At 42.0% G+C, this 19,515-nt stretch overlaps 1 protein-coding gene across 3 annotated transcripts in view; it reads right to left on the reverse strand.

The window, feature by feature from the left end:
- Window positions 1-19,515, reverse strand: part of KaiR1D (Kainate-type ionotropic glutamate receptor subunit 1D) — a 415,379-nt gene that overhangs the window by 140,042 nt on the left and 255,822 nt on the right. For all 3 annotated transcript variants that reach the window (XM_065236420.1, XM_065236419.1, XM_065236418.1), the window contains exon 6: window positions 1,027-1,047. In XM_065236420.1, the coding sequence (XP_065092492.1) occupies window positions 1,027-1,047 (21 nt within the window). The remainder of the gene's footprint in view (window positions 1-1,026; window positions 1,048-19,515) is intronic.

Below are 19,515 nucleotides of genomic sequence, written 5' to 3' on the forward strand. Positions count from 1 at the left end.
GCGCGCACAATCATTGACGGCTCGCAGGAAGCAATAAAAATGCTAACGATTCCAGCTGATACCGAGCTTGGTACGTGTGGGAGCTGTTCTGTGAATTGTGCGTGTGTTTGCCAAGTGGGTGGGAAAATTAGAGGGGAGTGAATTGGAAATTGCTTCCATCGTTAATGTGGATTGAATTCGTGCGTGGAAAACCTGATTGGCGGCGTCGCTGTAGACGGGTTGGTGGTCAGTTAGATGTGCTTCTGGAATTTGTGTTCAGAAAGTTGGGAGTGTAGAAATTTGGCTTTAAGAAATCATGCCAACTAACTACAATTCCCTCCTTTGGTTGAACGTAATGCCCAATAGGCAAAACATTCAATACTAATTCTTTCGTCTCTGTAGCGAGCGAGTTCTCAACTAAGGCTGTGTTCCACGTGTTTCATTTGGTGGATTTTCACTTAAATTTGACAGATGGAAAAATTTAAAATAAACCTGCTATTGTACCAAAATTATTTATGACAGACCAGGAATCAATGTTGACATCCACATACAAGTTGATACTCTATGCCTAGGGAAGTCGAGATGGAAATTTTCTCAGGTTTGGTAATACCGTGCCTTTACTGACTAGGCCATCTGAGGTCCCTAAAAAAACGATGATCCTGACGGCCACGAAGCATCCCGTGTGTGGAATTAGGCAAACAGCAGGGAGTGCCAATTTCGCAGTCACGTTTCTTCTGGCTCGAAAGCAAACCTCTCGGCTCTTGTTCGGAAATCGGACTGACTCGAACACATCCACACGTAAATTCCTAACAAGACAGATCTTCCCCTCGAGGAGAATCCTCCAATCGTCTATCATTCATCGATGGCTGCTTCTTAGCTCTCTGCAAGTAGTGCTACAAATTGCACACGGCTTTCGCCAATCTGTGCCCCGCTTTTTTCCCAAGTTGTTTTAGACCGACACGTTCTTGGAGGAGATTCCCCAAAAATATGATCGTCGCCGTTTTGCTGAAAAGGAGAAAAAAAGGATCACAACACCAAACTACTCACCTTAATAACAGTCACGTTTTCCTGAAGGCCGGTCAAAAATCGGGTGCGGGTAGGAATTTGGTCGTCGTCCAGATGTTTGGAGGGATGCATGTGGAAGAAAGATGTAGAACAGAGATACAAAGTTGGAATCATTTTTTTTTTGTTGGCTACCCGGAGGTAAACACAAGCTCAATGTTTGAGTTACTGGAGCTAAGAGGGGCAGTGAGGGGGAGCGAGATGGAGCTGTATTCCTTTCCCATATGAATGATTTATGAGCATCCGAAAGAACAGGTTTCATACGGCTGACTGGCCGGAGAGAATCTGACTCCATTTGGGCAGCTGTACAACGTTATTGTTATTATTATTTTGATATATGGCGAAGGCAGTGTCCCAATATTTCGATTCATGGGCGGATGTAGGACTGGTCAAACGCCCTGATCAACATTTAACAGGCATTATACAACGATTCTATTTGTTGAGGCAGTTAATTTGTAAACTAAGGATTTTATTTTTGGTGAACTTTATGTGTAGATTTGAATTGCGCTGAATTTGAGAGGGACCATAGTCGCAGCTTTATTTACACCGATGAATTTTAATTCTTAACAAGTAGGGGAATTTACGTATTCTCGGCAACCTAAGCAGCGACCTTTTTTCTATAGCCTTTTTCTCTAAAGCGAACCCCACACGTATCAATATATTGACACGAAGGGGAATTATTGACAATAATATTGATGATGTGAGTGCAGAAATATTGTCAATACCGATGTATTGACGTCAATATTGAATGTATTGACAATACGATTATTGTCAATAAAACTAATCGTGTAGGGTTCACTTAAGGAACGCACACATATGCAGTATTGGTTTGTTTACAATCTTTTGCTGCCAGCTGCTCTAACAATTTCAGTCGAAAGAATTGTCAAAAACTGTTTTGAAACGCTTTTACAAAGCTCCAATCTTCTCAAGTGAGAGCGAGTATTGTCGGCAACCAGTTTTTCTTCGGCAACCGTTCCATTTGAACTGCATGTAAATCTGCTGTTCTATTATCGGCAACTCGAAATCAACTACAATTTGTAGTGCGTGTGTTGCATTTCAAGAAAACCTTGCTAGATTGCTTTTTCTCAGTGGTAAAAATAGTCAAATTGAAGCGAAGTGTTTTCGTAAGAAAATCCAGTGAAAATAGTGTTTCAATTTGTGTTGCCGAAAATAGTCTGTCATGCCGAAGCCGTCATTTCCCCTACTTTATCAATTTTCAATAGATCACTATTGAAAATTACACAAATGTCCAACTGTTGCAATGGTGATCAAAATTATCACCGATTGCCTGCAAAAGCGCTTGTCCTAGCACAGATTTCAAAATTGAATTCCATCCGGTATCGCCAAACGGTGTTCATTCAATTACCGTGTGTGGTGGTGTCCGGTCGGTCGTCATCAGCAGCAGCAGTCCTTTCGGCGCGTGGCGTTGAACATTGTTCTCCAGTACACAACGAAAGGATGCCCACAAGTAGCGAGCTGAAGCCCACACGAGCGTCCATTCAGCGAAGAAGTCTCACCGCTACTGATCGGATTCAGTAGCTCTTCGTGAGTCACTGTGGGCCATCTATGCCAAGCACGTCACCCTCGTTCCAAACAACATACAGCTCACCAGCCTCATCCGCGTTGAACACTCTAATAGCTTGCTGCCAGCCACATCACCCCTAAAGCTCTTTGATAATGTAACCAGCAACCAAACGTTTGTGGTCAAATGTGTAACAGTATTGAAGTGGTACATAAAAATTCTCGCAATGACCGAATACCACATGACCTTGTCAATTAACCAGAAACACTTTGAATCAAGTTAAGATTTTCTCCAGGACGTTAGAAAGAGCAAAAAATCTCAAATTTATATGATTGATCGCGAATGGAAAATTTTAGCACAAAATTCCTCAAATAAATTTTCGCTTTTTTATTATTTATTGAATAAACCCAAAATCCGCGCGTTTTGTGCACGAAAATGCGAAGCTTTGTCATAAGAAAACGAGACGTTTCCGTGTTGGGATAAAGTGCTTTCCCTAACGCAGCCGCCGAATATTGATACTGAGCTCGTAATCCTACGTCAAATCTACGGTCGTTTTTTTGAAACAACCTCTTACTTTTTTTTAAAGCAACAATCGATTATTAGCAGTGGTGCCAGAATTGATTAAAACAATTGCTTATCAAATGGTGAGTGACAATCTCCGGTCCTCGCAAGTTCCTACCTCACGCCTCCACGAGTCATATGATTATTATTATTATTTAACTTTATTAATGAGGCTTTCAGCCTTGGGCTGGTTCGCCTCCAATAGAGTCATATGATCACAAAAGACTGCCAGCTGAAACATGGACACAGCTGGTTGGTGTAGCCAGGGTTGTTGCCAATTCGTCTGTTCACCATGGAGGTGCGACTCAAACAGCGTCTAACTGAATAAGAAATGCTCTTCCCCGGAAGCTCCACTTAAGATGGCAGCCCCATCACGGCGGATAGGAGACCTGAGGCTAACCACCTACTGTCTCTGAAACCTTTATAATTGTTCAAGAAACCAACAGAGAAAGACATCGAACTGATTTAACGACAACGACTTTTAGCGCAAAACAACGGAAACGAATTGGATCATGGAATGTATTGACGTAAGCACAGCAGGGTAGACTGGCGCAACACATGAAGCTAGAAATCATGGGACTGAGTGAAATTCGTTGGCCAAACTTTGGAGAACACAAACTGCCGTCGGGACAGGTACTACTATACTCTGGTATTCGAGGTGAAAACGATCCCCGCCATCGTGGAGTTGGTCTCCTACTTAGCGTCCAGGCAAGTGCTGCGCTCATCAAGTGGGAGCCTGTTAATGAGAGGATAATCGTTGCCAGATTTAGAACACGCGTTCGTAACCTTACCATAATCCAATGTTATGCGCCAACCGACGCTGCCAAGCTACAGGACAAGGAGAATTTTTACATTCAACTGAATGCCGTCGTGGATAAGGTTCCAAAGGGTGACATCAAGATCTACACTGGCGACTTCAATGCAAAGATCGGCTCCGACAACACGGACTATGAGCGTGTCATGGGACGCCAGCTGTGAGCTGTTTGCATAATTTTGTGGCAATAATGACATGGTGCTCGGGGGTTCGCTCTTCCCCAATCGGCCAGTGCACAAAGTCACGTCGGTTTCCCGTGATGGACATACCGAAAATCAGATCGACCACATCAGCATCAGCCAAAAATGGAGACGGTGCCTTCTTGATGTCCGGAATAAACGCAGCGCTGACATCGCGTGTGACCATCACCTTCTAATCGGCCAGATCCGCCTATGCATGGCGCGGATTCAGCGACGGGTGGATTTGAAGATCCAGCGGTAAAAAGGTTTTTCGTTGAAGAACTTGAGACTCGAGCTGCGGACATTCCAGAAGGTGGCAGCGTAGAAGAACAATGGACGGCCATCAAGAATGCCTGCGAGAACAACCTGGGTGAACTGCGCACCCAGAAGAAATAGTGGATCACTGATGAAACCTGGTGGAAGATTGAGGAGCGTAGAGCACTCTTGCAGACGGGACAAGCGAGCGTGGGTGAACTCCCTGGGCGACGAAGGGGAGAAAACCGCAAACACTGGCGATATACGCCTCCTCTACGATATCTCACGACGCCTGAGTGGAGCAAGGATGAACCCCAGGATGCCAGTGAAGGACACGATTGGACAATTGCTTACCGACCCCACTGACCAGCTGAAACGCTGGTTTAAGCACTTCGAACAACCTCTTCAAGTTTCAACGGCCAACCAGCCATCAACATTTCGGCATGATCCGCCTAGGGTGCGGCACATCACTCGCGTCAATTCCGAGGCCCCATCACTGCAGGATATTGAAGCAGCTATCCGAAACATGAAATCCAACAAGGCTTCAGGGGTCAATCTCATATCAGCAGAGATGCTAAAAGCTGACCCCATGCTATCATGACTGGATGCAGGGCGTCTTTTTGAAGGTCTCAAAGAAGGGGGATCTAACTGAGTGCGACAATTAGCGAGGCATCATGTTACTGTGTATTGTTTTCAAAGTTCTGTGCAAAGTTATCCTGAATCGGAAACAGGAGGAGATCGACGCGACTCTCCAGCAGCAGCAGGCAGCATTACGTGCCGGAAGATCTTGTGTGAACCATATTGTCACGCTTCACATAATCCTGGAGCAGCTCAATGACGCAAGGGAGTCCCGGATAAAATCGTCAATCGCATCGAAGCGCAGTATGAGGCATTCACGTGCAGAGTTCTGCATAGCGGAGCCTTGTCTGACCCTATCCGGGTAGTCGCTGGTGTGAGAAAAGGATGTATACTATCACCGCTACTGTTCCTCATCGTAATCGACGAGATCATGGTGGGTGCAATTGACCGTGGCTGATTCGGCGCTCTGATATGCAAAGTAAGCTCAATGACCTAGCCCAACGCTCCTCTGCAGTTGGTCTCACCATCAACGTCAACAAGACTAAAGCGTTGGATGTCAACACGGGTAACCCTTCCAAATTTACGGTAGCGGGGCAAGCAGTGGAGAAGGTCGAAAGTTTCCAATGTCTTGGCAGCCAAATAGCGTTGGACGGCGGGACCAAGAGCGACATAGGTGCACGAGTCAAGGGGTGCTTTGCGAGTTTACGAAGCGTATGGAAATCATACCAGATAAGTCAACGCACCAAAATCCGAATTTTCAACTCGAACGTGAAATCTGTGTTGTTCTACGCCAGCGAGACGTGGTGTGTATCAAGCTGCAGGTCTTCATCAACCGATGCCTGCGGTATATAATTTGTGCCTGGTGGCCTCAGAACCGGATCTCGAATGCCGAGCTCCATTGTCGATGTCATCAGAAGCCGATAGCAACAGAAATTCGAGAGCGAAAGTGAAGGTGCGCTGAATTGGAATCCAGCAGGACATCGAAGCAGAAGCAGAACCAAGGGGCTCATGGTGGCGGCCCTTTGCACCTCCGATGGTGTACAGGAAGAATGTGTTACTCTTTGCTCTTATTGGCAAACGGCAGGCAATCAGCCGATGGACCATCACCACCATCCGCATCACCATCAGCAGTATCATTCTTCACATGAACCATCCAGCGCAGGAGCATCACGGAGGCGCTAAGCAGTCACATTACCGGAATAATTTCAATCGAATCGAATCGAATCCGGTCGTAAATAACTCGATCAAGGTCAGCACCAGTAACACAGAAGCGAGACTGTTTCTCAACCGCACATGCTATTTCAAAACTACCCAAATTTTGGTAGAATCAACCCAGATCGATCAAAACTGAACCTACCCAAAAATGGGTAAACTGTGTTGGGAGTGACAAGTTGACAAATGAACAAAATCGACATGAATCCGATCGACGTTGTTCATTTGTCGTAGTTTCATCACTGTTGGCAGTTGAAGTTGCCTTGCTTGTTGAACATCTCCTTAATAAAGACAACCAACCAACCAATTGCTTGTTGAACTGCCTTCGTCGGTTGTCATGGAACTGTCTTCAGTTGATGTGCTTGTACTACTCAGAGCTTCCGTAGTGCTTGGATGGGGTTGATTATGGCCACTGCAACCTGCTTCATGGCAGGGAGTGCACAACGGTCCATTACAAATCTTTTTTAGTTCGGACATGTATCCATGACAGTATACGCTAGTGTGTGTAAAATTATGTTATTAGTGTAGTGTTCGTGAGTTCCTGCTTTGAGAACTCAATATACAACTATGATCGCAGGGGGATCTGTCATTTTCAGCGTTGTGGAAGCCATGGTTGCCAGTAAACACTGTATGTTGCCGCTTGACGTTTTGACAGCTCGTTCGACACAGAAACACCCTGTAACCCCAAAAACACACAAGAAACACAATCAGCACAGTCACAAGGTGGCAGAGTGAGGTACCTGATTTTTTTTTCAGTGCAAGGAAGACTGCAAACTTTAAAATTATTCTGCAAACAATTCCTTTGAAAAAATCTATCAGTTTCCTACAAAATAGTGCACAACTACAAGAAAGTTCTAAAAGCTATAATAGAATTTTTCAAACTTCAGGAGTAATCTTGCGTAAATAAAAAAAAAAGGTCAGCTCACTCAAGAAAACATTCTTCAAGGAAATTGTAAGCCTTCGGGAAAATTTTGTGAAAATAGGAAAAATTCAGAGATTTACATGAAAGTTCACTGAACTTCAAGAAAATTCTACGAATTTCAGAAACATTCTGGCAACTTCAGAAAAGTTCAGTGAACTTCAAGGAACTTCTGGAACATTCTGAAATCTTCTGAAAGTTTAAAATAACTTCTGAAACGTATTGAAATATTCGGCAAACTTTTATTTACTCGAATACAATTCTGCGACCTTCAGGAAAGTTTTGCATATTTTTGGCAAGTTCTGAAAACTTCAGGAAAATTCTGCAAATTTTAGGAAAATTTGGGAATTTCAGGGAAGTCTGTGAACTTCAAGGATGTCTGTAAACTTTATTAAACTTCAGAAAGTTGTTCTAAATTAAAGAAAGTCTTCGAACTTCATGGAAATTTGTCAACCTGCGAATTTCTGGGAAAGATTGTGAACTTCAAAAGTATTCTGCTAATTTCAGTAAATCACCCACTTTACTGAAATTGGTAGAATACCTTTTGAAGTTCGCAGAATTTCCCAGAAATCGCAGCCTTTCCATAGGTTCGCAATTTTCTATGAAGTTCAGGAAAATTCTGCGAACTTCAGACAATTTCGACGAACTGCTGGAAAGTTTTGATAAGTATAAAAAAATCAACAACCCCAGGAAAATTCTGCGTATTTCTGGAAAGTTCAGCCAATTTTTGGAAAATTCGGCAAACTTCACGAAAATTCTGCAAATTTGTGGAAAAAAAAACTGGGAACTTCAGGGATGTATGCAAACTTCAAATAAGTTTACGAACTTCTGGAGAATTTCGCTTAGTTCAAGAAAGTCTGCAAATTTCAAACTTATACTGCCAGATTCAGTAAAGGCAACGAATTTCATGAAAATTCTGAAAACTTCAGTAAAGTCTGATTCCACCAGGAAATCTCTGCAAGTAACAGAGAAGTTTGTGAACTAAAAGAAAAATCTTTAAAATAATGCCGGACCAACTTGAGGTCTTCAAATAAATCTTGTGGACTTCTGGGAGATCTATGATCATCTGTAGGTTTTTAAAATTACTTTTCATCATACTAGTATCAACAATCGATTCGAAACTAACGATTTTAAATTGGCTCACTACTTGACTAGCCTATTGGTCCCAAGCAAGACGATTTACGTACCCCATGCTAGTAGAAATTCTTGTACTACACTACTCAAGTAACAATTTTGGTTTTATGAGTGTTCTGAAGACCATGATTTAGACTTGTAGAATGCTTTAAAACCTCGATAAAACTTACGATGTTGCTTGGGTATGTTTGTTTTGACTCTCTATGAAAGTTTGACAGATAAAATGAGGGGTTCGTGGATTTTCCTATGTTTCGAGGGGTGTATCGGTTAGCTTGGGATCGAAGATAGTACCAGAGCTGAGCCAAAAAGTTGAGCACGTTTTTTCGGGACCTACTAGTCTTAGAGTTACCCCTATGCTAGTATCATGAGTGAATATCTGAGAGACGCTATTGGAATTCCTGGACAGTTGAAGATCTTCAGAATAGAACCTGGTGAACATGAACACTTGAAAAATTATCCTGTAATAAACTTCGAGAAAATTCATTCCAGAACTCCGGAGAATTTCTATCCACAACTTGAGGCAAGTTCTACCCAGAATTTTAGAAAAGTTTTTTTTTCTCAGAACTCCAGGGCAATTATTCTCATAACTTTAGCGATGTTCGTCCTAGAATATCATGGAAGGTCTTCCCCAAACTTAAGGAAAGCTCTTCCTAAAACTTCAAAGTAGTTCGTCCCAGAACTTTAGAGATGTTCTTCCCAAAACTTCAGACCTCTTCTCCTCAGACCTTCAGGGAAGTTTTATCAAGGAATTCAGAGATGCTCTTCCCGAAACTTTAGGGATGTTCTTTGCAGAACCTGATAGAAGTTTTTCCCAGAACTTCAGAAAAGTTCTTTGCAAAGCTCAAGGGAAGTTCTTCCCAGAACTTTATTAAAAAATTTCAGGAAATTTTTCCATGAACTTTAGCGACGTTCTTTCCAAAACTAAAAGAAAGTTCTTCCAAGAGCTTTAGGGAAGATTGTTTTCCAGATCTTAAAAAAAATCTTCTTCGCTACCCAGACCTATTGTCTCAGTTTAGTTTTGAAATTTATAGAAGGAAATCAGTTTAAAAAAGATAAAACTTTGACGATTTTAAGCTACCTTAAATCAAGTCTAATTGAGCCCCCACTGGTTTTTCCACGAATTTCTTGAGAATGAAAACTCGCTTAAGTAAGCCACCACGATGGATGTGTATAGGGAAAGTCCCCATAGCTGATAAAGTTGCTGGGCTACATGGATTGGCTTTGAATTACAAGATATTTACGAAAGAAGCCATTGCTTACGTTTGCGACATTGGCCCACATGAACGCTCAGGTTCGAATAACGAAAATTTAATTTTGACAGATCGATGTCCGACTATACCAGTTATACCACTGAGGCAACAGAAAAAAGGGGCCAACTTTTAGTCAGCAGTTGTTCATGAAGTTCCACATATGTTATGTAATTTTACGATCTACAATAAATTTTGGAACGTTGCACATGGTATGTCATCCATTCTCCATTTACCTGTTTACCAGTGCTAAGATGTGTCATTGTCATTGAAATATTTCACGCAATATTGAAAACAATGTTTTTAACTTCGTCACGGGAGGAATTCACCCTCTCATAAACCTTCATCAAAAATATCGGTTGGAAGAGGCGAGAAAATCAACCAAACACACTTTTCGTAGAGTTGCACAAGTTCCAGTTTTGGAAAACTCAATTTGACATAACACTTTTGTTTACGTTCCACGATTTACGTTAATAATGAATTACGTCACATGTAAACATAGTTAATTATCTCCCTCACACTATTGCGTTACGTAATTTGTGAAAGTTCCCTAATACGATGGCTAGCTATAATTCACCGAAACCAGCTGCTGGGAGAACCTCCCCCCATCGTCCGCATCGCAAAAATCGGCCGACTACGGTGGGCTGGGTACGTCGTAAGAATGTCGAACGACAGCCAGGTGAAGATGGTTCTCGACAACGAACCGGCGCGCAGCGGGCAAGTTTGCCTGACTGGTAAGGTAAGTATAATTCTCGATGAACATTTCAAATGGTCCTATCTGCTTTGATCGATTCTCTTCATCGACCAATTTTTTTTTTCATAACCACTGCTATGCAAACAGATTTCGCGCTAATTCTACCACATAGTTTGATAAAGGAGGTTCTTATCTAGCGTCCAAAACGTCAAATACAACAGGGAAATGTTTTGCAGCTGAGTTATTAACGAAAGAGAAAGTCGATGAAGAGAATCGATCAAAGCAGATAGGACCATTTGAAATGTTCATCGAGAATTCCCCGAAGAGACTTTCCAATAAATATCAATAAACCGCCCTTGCAAATCATCTCTTCACACACAACTGACCGTCTACTGTCCACAGCCCGTATCCAGATCCTACACCTTGTCCCACATTCATGATATTGAGGGCCAACCATCGCATAGTCACTCTACCAGCCAGTTGGTCAAGAGCCCATCGCAACATCAGCAAAAAAATATATCTTCATGCAGAGGAGCTACAACGAGAACGATGGAACCGACGGAACGGCCGGTGCGTGGGAGGCCGGGAGGGACAAGCTTAAATAAATAAAACATATCTCGTCAGTCAATAAATCACTTTTCTGCGGCGGAGGGTTCCCGCCCTCACACACATGGTGGCACGGAAATGGAATTATGCCTTCAACATTTTCGTATGGCCTTATTTTCCTCTCCTGGAAAGAGGGGATCTTCCACTACCCGCGTCAGTGTGTGTGTGTGTAACCTCATGTGAAAAATGGATCGTGTCGTTTTTAGTAGTCCGAATCCGGGGCTAAACTGGAAATTAATGGTCTCATAAAGCGGGATTTCAGGCAGTTATCGGGGTTGTCACGATTTTTCGCCGGGAAAGACGAGCGGCTTAAAACTTCTATCCTACCTCCCTCCCTCCCTCGCTTGGACGGGAAGCAGACATAAATCCAGTGTTGTGCCAGTCAGCCAGTAGTGGTCTGAAGTGGTAGGAGTTATGGGATCAGAATCGGGACCTGTGGAATCCCATCATCGGTTGATGTTGATTGACATTGGATTCCATTTCGCTTGTTGGCGGGTGGGGGGAAAAGGAAATTGATAGTTTTCTGCTGATTGGGGAAATATGTTGCGGACTTGATGCCGTTGTCGGTTAAGGGGGGGGGGGCAGTTTTTGTGACATTCTGGGTAAAAGTTGGACTTGGTTAATGACGCACAGAGATTGGATTTCATTCTGCCTTCGTTCGCACTTGACTTCGGACGATCTGATAATTGACTCCATTTCTATTACTGAGTGATATACGACCGCACTTGGTGACACTTTTCTGATGAAATTAGTTCGGAAGAAGCTTTGGCTGTGTCTTATCAAAGATCAAGAGAAGTATTCAGGGGAGGGGCTTACAATGTTATAGATTTCGTTTTCTTTCTCATTGACGGAGATATAAGGGACGTTTATAATGGCGTGGATGCTGCAGCACTGTACGAGAGCAAATTAAGCATACAACCAAATGCGATTGAGCCGAGGGGGTCACTTGGTTAAAAGGGACTATGAACATAGTGACTATACTCTACCTCAACTCTTAAAGGAAGAACAGATGCAAGATAATAAAGTAACGCCACAGACAAGCAGGCATAACTCTTAGAAAAAAATTCTTTCAAAAATATCGTCAAACCAAGGGGTACTCAACTCTGCACATCTCAATCTGATGGTGACTTGTTTGGGACAGTAGGCCGCAATGATGGTAATAGGGCCGACAGTAGTAGAGACTTTCACACCCACCGCTTCAATCATCTTCAGCTGGAAACTCGGTAGCAGTCGAGAGCCAATATTTCTCCTTAATGCGATAGCCACTCTTCCTCCGCAGGAGCTGGTCCGGTCTAGTCTTACGAGCCGGGGAGGTGAACATTTATCTCCGGCTTCAGGTGTGTTTCGGTGATGACGGTGATGTCAATGTTATGTTCATTGAGGAAATCAACGAGCTCAATGATTTTGCTCTTGAGCGAGCAAGCGTTCCAGTTGACTATTTTGATGGCTTCACGGTCCATACTTTTACACGAGGTACATAACTGCACGAAGCTGCTCAGGTAGTGTCTTGGTGGTGCGCAAGATTATGATCACCTCAGTAACGAGGACCACTAGTTCGTCGCTTATGACTCACTTGATACATCACGGGCGTACGATAATCCCGGGGCAGTACAGCCATGGCTCGGCTGGGCCCCAGCGGCAGTGAGGCGATGCTGAACTGAATGGTGGCTGGGACCCGCTTGATCTGATGTTGGATTCGCAACGGGGGGCGCTGGTTTAGTGGAAGCGATGAAATAGGTTTCTTCCATAAAAGCACTGCCTGGTCAGTGGGAGATGGATTGTAACCACACACCACACGCAAACATCTGTGTGATGGACTTCTACCATCGGAACAGATTGTCCGTAGTGCTATTCTCAGTAGGTCTTAATGACCACTACCGGATTTCCTAGAAGTTTCACCAACATTGTGGAAGTTAAATAATTTTAGTAGAAGTTCTGAGAAATTGAAATTGGTTTGTTGAAGTTCAGCATACTTTTGATTTGATCAGGTTTGATTTGCTAACTTACTGGTAGATTTGGGAACTTTGGTTTGTCCGAGGTTTTGGTTTCAGTTCAAGGTTTTTCCTGAAAGTTGGTGAAAGTCAAGTTTGATATGAGATAAATAAAAAAATTACAAGAGACAGTCCTATGGGGTTGTACGCAATGGTGACGAAGGACTCTTTATAATAAATGTTATTTGTTAACTGCAGCTTGAGCTTGTGTTTAGTGTAGGAATAGGAATTTGAGCAGGGTTCTCTCTGTTTATACTCTTTAGTATGGCTATGGTAGCGCTGAAAAGAAGCTTCTGGTAAGAATTTTAGTTGGGACATGTTCAGAAATTTAACTCTTTTGGAAAATCTTGGTGGCCCTGAAAAGGGCATTTCAGGCTCAAAGCCTTTGGAAGATGATGATGACCTATAGGCAGCTGGATCAGCAAATCGGACCGGAAAATCCCATATTCTTCGGTTCAATGATTGGGCACTCGCAAGAGTCTCGGCCCGTCTGCTGCTGGAAAGGGGTTGAACTGGTGTCTGCGACTACTCCACCCAGCTAAAGCTCCTCCCCTTTTTAGTTTTCTCGTTAAACTCCTTCTCTCAACAAGTTGGTAAATCATAGCTTTTAGCAGAAAGACACTTTTTTCGGCGAATTTATGATCCTGTTTCGCGTCATGGTTCTTCTCTATGGATGTTCATGTTATTTATTGTCTCTACTCCGCTAAATCAAACGAGTATAAATAAGAAGGGATGTCGGATGCGCGCTCGAATAATTGAAAATTCGATAAATATGTAATCGAATAGCTGGAAAAATCTTTCCGATTAATCGTTAATCGAATAATTGGACTTTTAGGCATCCCTAGAAAATAGTGTAATTTCATGTTTTTTGGTGGTCCTTTGTAAATGTCGAACAGCAGAATTGCAACCAGCAAGTGTAACCCAAGAGCCAAAAGCGGTCCGATGCTAGTTTTATTTGCTATGCCGATGACATAAGGGGCTTAGAAGCAGAGGGGTGAAAGTCAATTCTCTTCATCGATTTCCTCCTTTGATGACCTTGGCTTCAGTAAGCTATTTCGCACTCTATCTGCTATGCTCTTCTATCATCCAGAACAAAAAACGTATCAATTAATGTGTTTGTCTTCGAGTTATTAACGAAACAGAAAGTCGATGAAGAGAATCGATCAAAATCACTTTCACCCCTGCTTTCAAGTTTGGTTACAAGATTACATCTCTGGAGACCATTTTGTGTGGTCTTTGGGGTCGTGTGGTTCTGAATATGGCGATGAGTGTGCAAAATGTTACGCAATTGCATTCTTCCTATTCGCACACGCCCGAAGATCAGAAGCGAATGCCACTTCGACTTGTTTCGTTCACTAACGACTCTCTGATGACAGTTTTGGGGAATCGACATGTTTCGTCTAGAAACGATTCTCTGATGACTGTGTTGGGGAGGCAGCATATGCATGTACGTAAATTTTGGAATTGTTAGTTATTTCGACGCTTTTGGGCAATGCTTGACATTTACCACTTTTTCAATAGATTCTTCTTTAAAATTAACAGTCGGAAGCATTTCTATCGATCGTAGAAATATTTCTGATCGATTGGTGATAAAATTATTGAAATTGGGCAGCTGAGTAATTAACGTTCAAAATATTTCAAAATTTCGTTACATGTTCCATTTTCGGTTTTCACAAACAAAGTGTACCCCCATATAGAAATCACAGACCTAGTCCTACGTCAAAACAAAAATGATGGTGCTTGGAAAATGTTGACGGAACTTTAAGGAATTAAGAATAATTTGAAGAAACAAGGATAAAGGAACTTTACGATGCTCAAGGAACATTAGAGCGATTTTCAGCCTCTCGGGTTTGTTGTGTGGTAAATGCTACTTTTGCCACCTGTTAAGTATGGTGCTGCTCATCGTGCAGAAGTGATACAGTGCAAATGTTTTACAACGTAGGGGAGAACAGTACATAACGCACCCCCGGGGTAAGACGCACTTTTTCATTTTATTTTGAGTTTTTCTTGGAAGTTTTAATCCAATTCTAGGATTTATCATGCAGGATTTTGAGTTCAGATGCTATGCTAGAAGTGCTGCTTGATAAGACAACAAAAAAGTTACGCAAAAGCCATGAAAAACACAAATGAAAGTCAGCTGGTGCGTTCTGCCCAGGGGGTGCGTTGTATACCATTCTCCCCTACCATATTAACTAGATAGTACACCATTTGAAACAACGACATCAACGTTAGGGGTGGGCGCATCGTTATTTTAGTCAGATTTATATTTTAAGGGTGCAGGTCAATTGGGTGCGACTACTGAGCTCAAATTTTAGGAACACAGCACTGAGTCAGTTCCCTGAATTTTAGCGCACTAAGGTTGGTAGGAGCTGTCACTTAGAGCAACACACAACAACAAATGCACTGAGAAAATGCATTAATTTTGATTATGTCTAAAAATGCATTTTTTGCTATAATAAATTGCATCACAAGTGATCTGCTCCTAGTTACAATTACATCAATATTGCATTCCGAAAGATCGATCATTTAATAAAAGACCAGAAATCTTGAAAATTATCCACCATGTTGAAAATCAACCACCATTTCAGATCTCTTCACATCCGATCTTCAAAACCAAATTGCAATAGCAAATTATCATCGCTATACTACAAAATTGCACTAACCAATTTATCAAAGACCCACCATTTTGGATTTAAAAAATTACCCATAATCTAGGAATTGAAATTGTCAATTGTCATTCGAAATGATCGAAAATTTTATCAAAGGTTCACCATCTTGAATTTCACCATTTTGAAAAAAAAAAACTACTGCCATCTTAAATCATCAATTTTGCAAATAACCCAAGTAACCAACAAGGCCTCTAATTCGCCTTTTTGCTATATAAGGCTGATACACAGCTAACATAGGACATGCCAAGCTTTATATTAACCGCCGTATATTGCAAAAAGGCGAATTAACGGGCTTGTTGGCTACTTGGGAATCTACCAACTTGGGAATGAAATTGACATCAATATTGCATTCAGAAAGATCATCCATTTTATAAAAGACCAGCCATTTTGAAACGACCATCTTGAAAATCAACCACCATTTTGAAAATCAATACTCCCCTTTTTGGCTAATTTGCATTGCCTAGTGGTATTGATGCAATTTGGGTGTGATTTGATCGGGTTTGGCACACTGCCGTACTCTAACGGAACTATCAACTCTATGCTTTCATCTACTCCATCTATCGTATAAAAATTACCACTACAGTCTGTTATTTGAAATTAGCATCTTCAACTATGTAAAATTAACTTTCACCTTATTTAAAAAACGGCCCTAAATGATTGTTCCAAAAATAAATCCCATTTACGTCACTAAGTTGGCAATTGACCACCAGCATAGAAGCACAACAGATTAAGTCGAGCAGTACCAAACGACTATACAAGAATACCTATATATTAGGATGGGTCATCATGATCATTTTTTCAGAACAATGTTTTTTTGGTTCCATTTGGGGTCCCAAACAACTGTGCAAAATTTGGGGTCGATTGGTTGTAACCCGGCTTTGCGCATTGCGTTTGAAATTTGTATGGAAATTAGTACGGGAAAACCTACTTTTTGCACCTTTATTACTAGGGACCACAATTTTGCAAAAGCCACGCATCTAATAGTCCAGGAAGTGCCTAACAACTTTGCTTAAAAATGTATTGTACTTGAATGCCCCTAGAAAAAGTTATAGCTGTTCAAAGATCAATGTTTCGAATTAAATGCCAAAAATCCCTTTTTCTGCCAACACTGCCGGTGTACCAATGAAAGTCAGACTCCAAATTCGAAGTTAATTATTTTATCGTTGGTATGTTCAGATGAAATATTCAAAAACAATAGATCTATCTCATATACGTAGTCGAAGGGGGGATGGGGGGGGGGAGGGATCACTCATATCAATAGAAGTAAAGTTACAAACTGAAATAACTTCGGAGTTTCTTATCTTATGAATTTGGTATGCTCAGGTGAATTATTTAAAAATAATTTTTCAATTTTATAGGCATATTAAAGGATGAAGGGGGGGCTAACTATTCCTCCACTCCTTTTTTTATAATGCGTTTATTTTTCCAGGCTCATTTGCTATAGCTTTGCGGAGCCAATATTCATTGATTATTTGTTTGTTTGTTTATTTGTATTCCTCCATCTGACAAGGTTGTCTTAATGAAGTTGGACAGGGAAAAGCCAAATTGAGTCATGGTGAACTCAAATTGGCATAAAAACCCTGTTTCTTTTCTTAAATTAAGTACATAGAAACAGAAACTAAACATTAACAATTACACAGTTCACAGCAAAAACAATGCAAAATACAATAATTACTACAGTGTAAATTAAAAACGTTAAAATGCGGTCAGTGTCATAAAAGTGTGTCAGCAACAGTGCAGCATCGTCATTGATTGTCAAGTCCTCGTGGAAGGGTCGAAAGCAACCGGAAACAAAAAATGAAAACAGGTAGCACAATTCATACAGTCATCAGGGGATGGACAGTCACTCACCTGCTCATAATCAATCCAAGCACATAACAGCTTTACAATCGATTACTTAGGCGGCGTTGAAAAGTAGCTGCAGAAGCTTCAAAGTCGAAAAGCTCAGATACATCGTTGAAGCGAGAGGCCATGAACCGTATTGGGTCGTGTTGCCCGTATCGACTGTTGCGGGATGCCAAATGCAGGAAGTTACGCCGACGAAGGGGGCGTTCAGGTACATAAACGTTGATATCGGCAAGAATGGCAGGTGCATCCACCTCACTAGTTAATACTTTGGTGACAAAAACCGCTTGCATGTCAGACCTTCGTTTCTCCAGTGTTTCAATTCCTAACAGCATGCATCGATGTTCGTAGGGAGGTAGATTTAGATGTTCACGCCAAGGTAGATAACGAAGAGCTAGGCGCACAAATTTTCTTTGAACCGATTCTATACGGTCAACCCATATACTGCTGTACGGACACCAAACTATTACAGCAGATTCAAGGATCGAGCGAACCAAGGCGCAGTACAGTGATTTCAGACACAGAGGGTCACGGAATCCATCGGCACGTTTAAAGATAAATCCAAGCTGCCTATTCGCTTTTGAAATCACATCAGCATAATGTGTCCGGAGGTTAAGTTCAGAGTCCAATATCACACCAAGGTCTCTAACCTGATTCAGCCGTTCTAGATCATGACCAGCAAGACGATAGTGGAAGATGATCGGATGACGTTTTCTGGAAAACGAAATAGTGTTGCATTTCGTTACACACAGTTCCAGTAAGTTCCGTTTGCTCCAATCCTCAAATGACTCCAACAAACTCTGCAGGTAGGCACAGTCCTCGATGCATGTGATTACCATGTAAATCTTAACATCATCGGCGTAGAAAACACGATTTCCAGATGGTAAAACAAACGATGCATCATTAATGAAAAGCGAAAACAATAGGGGGCCTAGGTTGCTCCCTTGTGGAACTCCGGATACAATCGGGAAGGCGGTTGAATGTGAGGAGCCTAATTTAACTTTCATAGACCGTCCTGACAGGTATGATTCGAACCAACGAACAAAGGCGACGGATACTCCAAATTTCTCGAGTTTTCGAAGCACAATAGCATGGTTCACTCGGTCGAATGCAGCTTTGAAATCAGTGTATATAGCATCTACTTGCATGCCAGCGTCCATCGATCGAATGCACAATGAAGTGAATTGAGTGAGGTTCGTTGTCACAGATCTTTTTGGAAAAAATCCATGCTGGGCACTAGAGATGTAATTCTTGCTAGCTTCGAACAAGGCATCGTTCACGATTATCTCAAAGAGTTTGGAGCAAGCATTCAACGCCGTTATCCCGCGGTAATTGGAAATATCACACTTGTCCCCCTTTTTGTGAATAGGAATCATGACCGAAGTCTTCCACGCGGATGGGAATGTCATTCGCTGTAATGAAATATTAAACAATTTCACTAGCGGCATCAATAAGACACTTGAGCAATTCTTAAGAATGCATGCAGGAATACCATCCGAACCGTATGACGCAGAATGTTTAAGTTTACGTAGTATTAGATTACAAAATTACGGGGGCCGATTACTCGCGGCTATCTCGAGGTTAGGGGTGACAAATTGTAACAAATAGATTGCAGGGAAGGGATTGTGAACACAAGGTTTGGAGAGCAATGTGCTCTTGATCTCGAACTAAGCGACACTCTGATGAAAAAGACAAACATGGGGGTACACCGATGGGTAGCTAACAACTTGGGAGAACACAAGATGACACTAACTTCTAAATCCTCAAATCTATCCGCTTTGAAAACACATAAATTAAATTCAAATAGTCAAGGTCTCGGCTCGCCAAGACATCTCTAACGGGTATCGCGGGTTGTTTTCCTCGGGCCCTGAGGGATGTGGATAACTCAGATCTGGCAACATGGTGTAAGGTACACGACCAAACAACATGCTCGATATCGTGATAACCACTGCCACACGCACATAAATTGCTGCCTGAGAGCCCAATTCGATAGAAGTGCGAGTCTAACGAGCAGTGATTGGACATAAGCCTTGATATAACGCGTATAAAGTCGCGGCTCATGTCCAACCCTTTGAACCATGATTTGTTCGACACCTGTGGGAGAAAAGAATGTAACCATCTTCCCAATTCACCATCATTCCATTTTTGTTGCCAACTGATGAGGACTTGCTGACGAGCAATGGAGAAAAATTCGTTGAAGGCGATTTGTCGCTCAAAAATATCGCCTTCCATAGCGCCCACCTTAGC

Source organism: Ochlerotatus camptorhynchus, unplaced genomic scaffold (genome assembly GCF_037179485.1).
Source record: "Ochlerotatus camptorhynchus isolate MF236.1 unplaced genomic scaffold, CSIRO-AGI_Acam_v1.1 ptg000550l, whole genome shotgun sequence".
Classification (NCBI taxonomy): Eukaryota; Metazoa; Arthropoda; class Insecta; order Diptera; family Culicidae; genus Ochlerotatus; species Ochlerotatus camptorhynchus.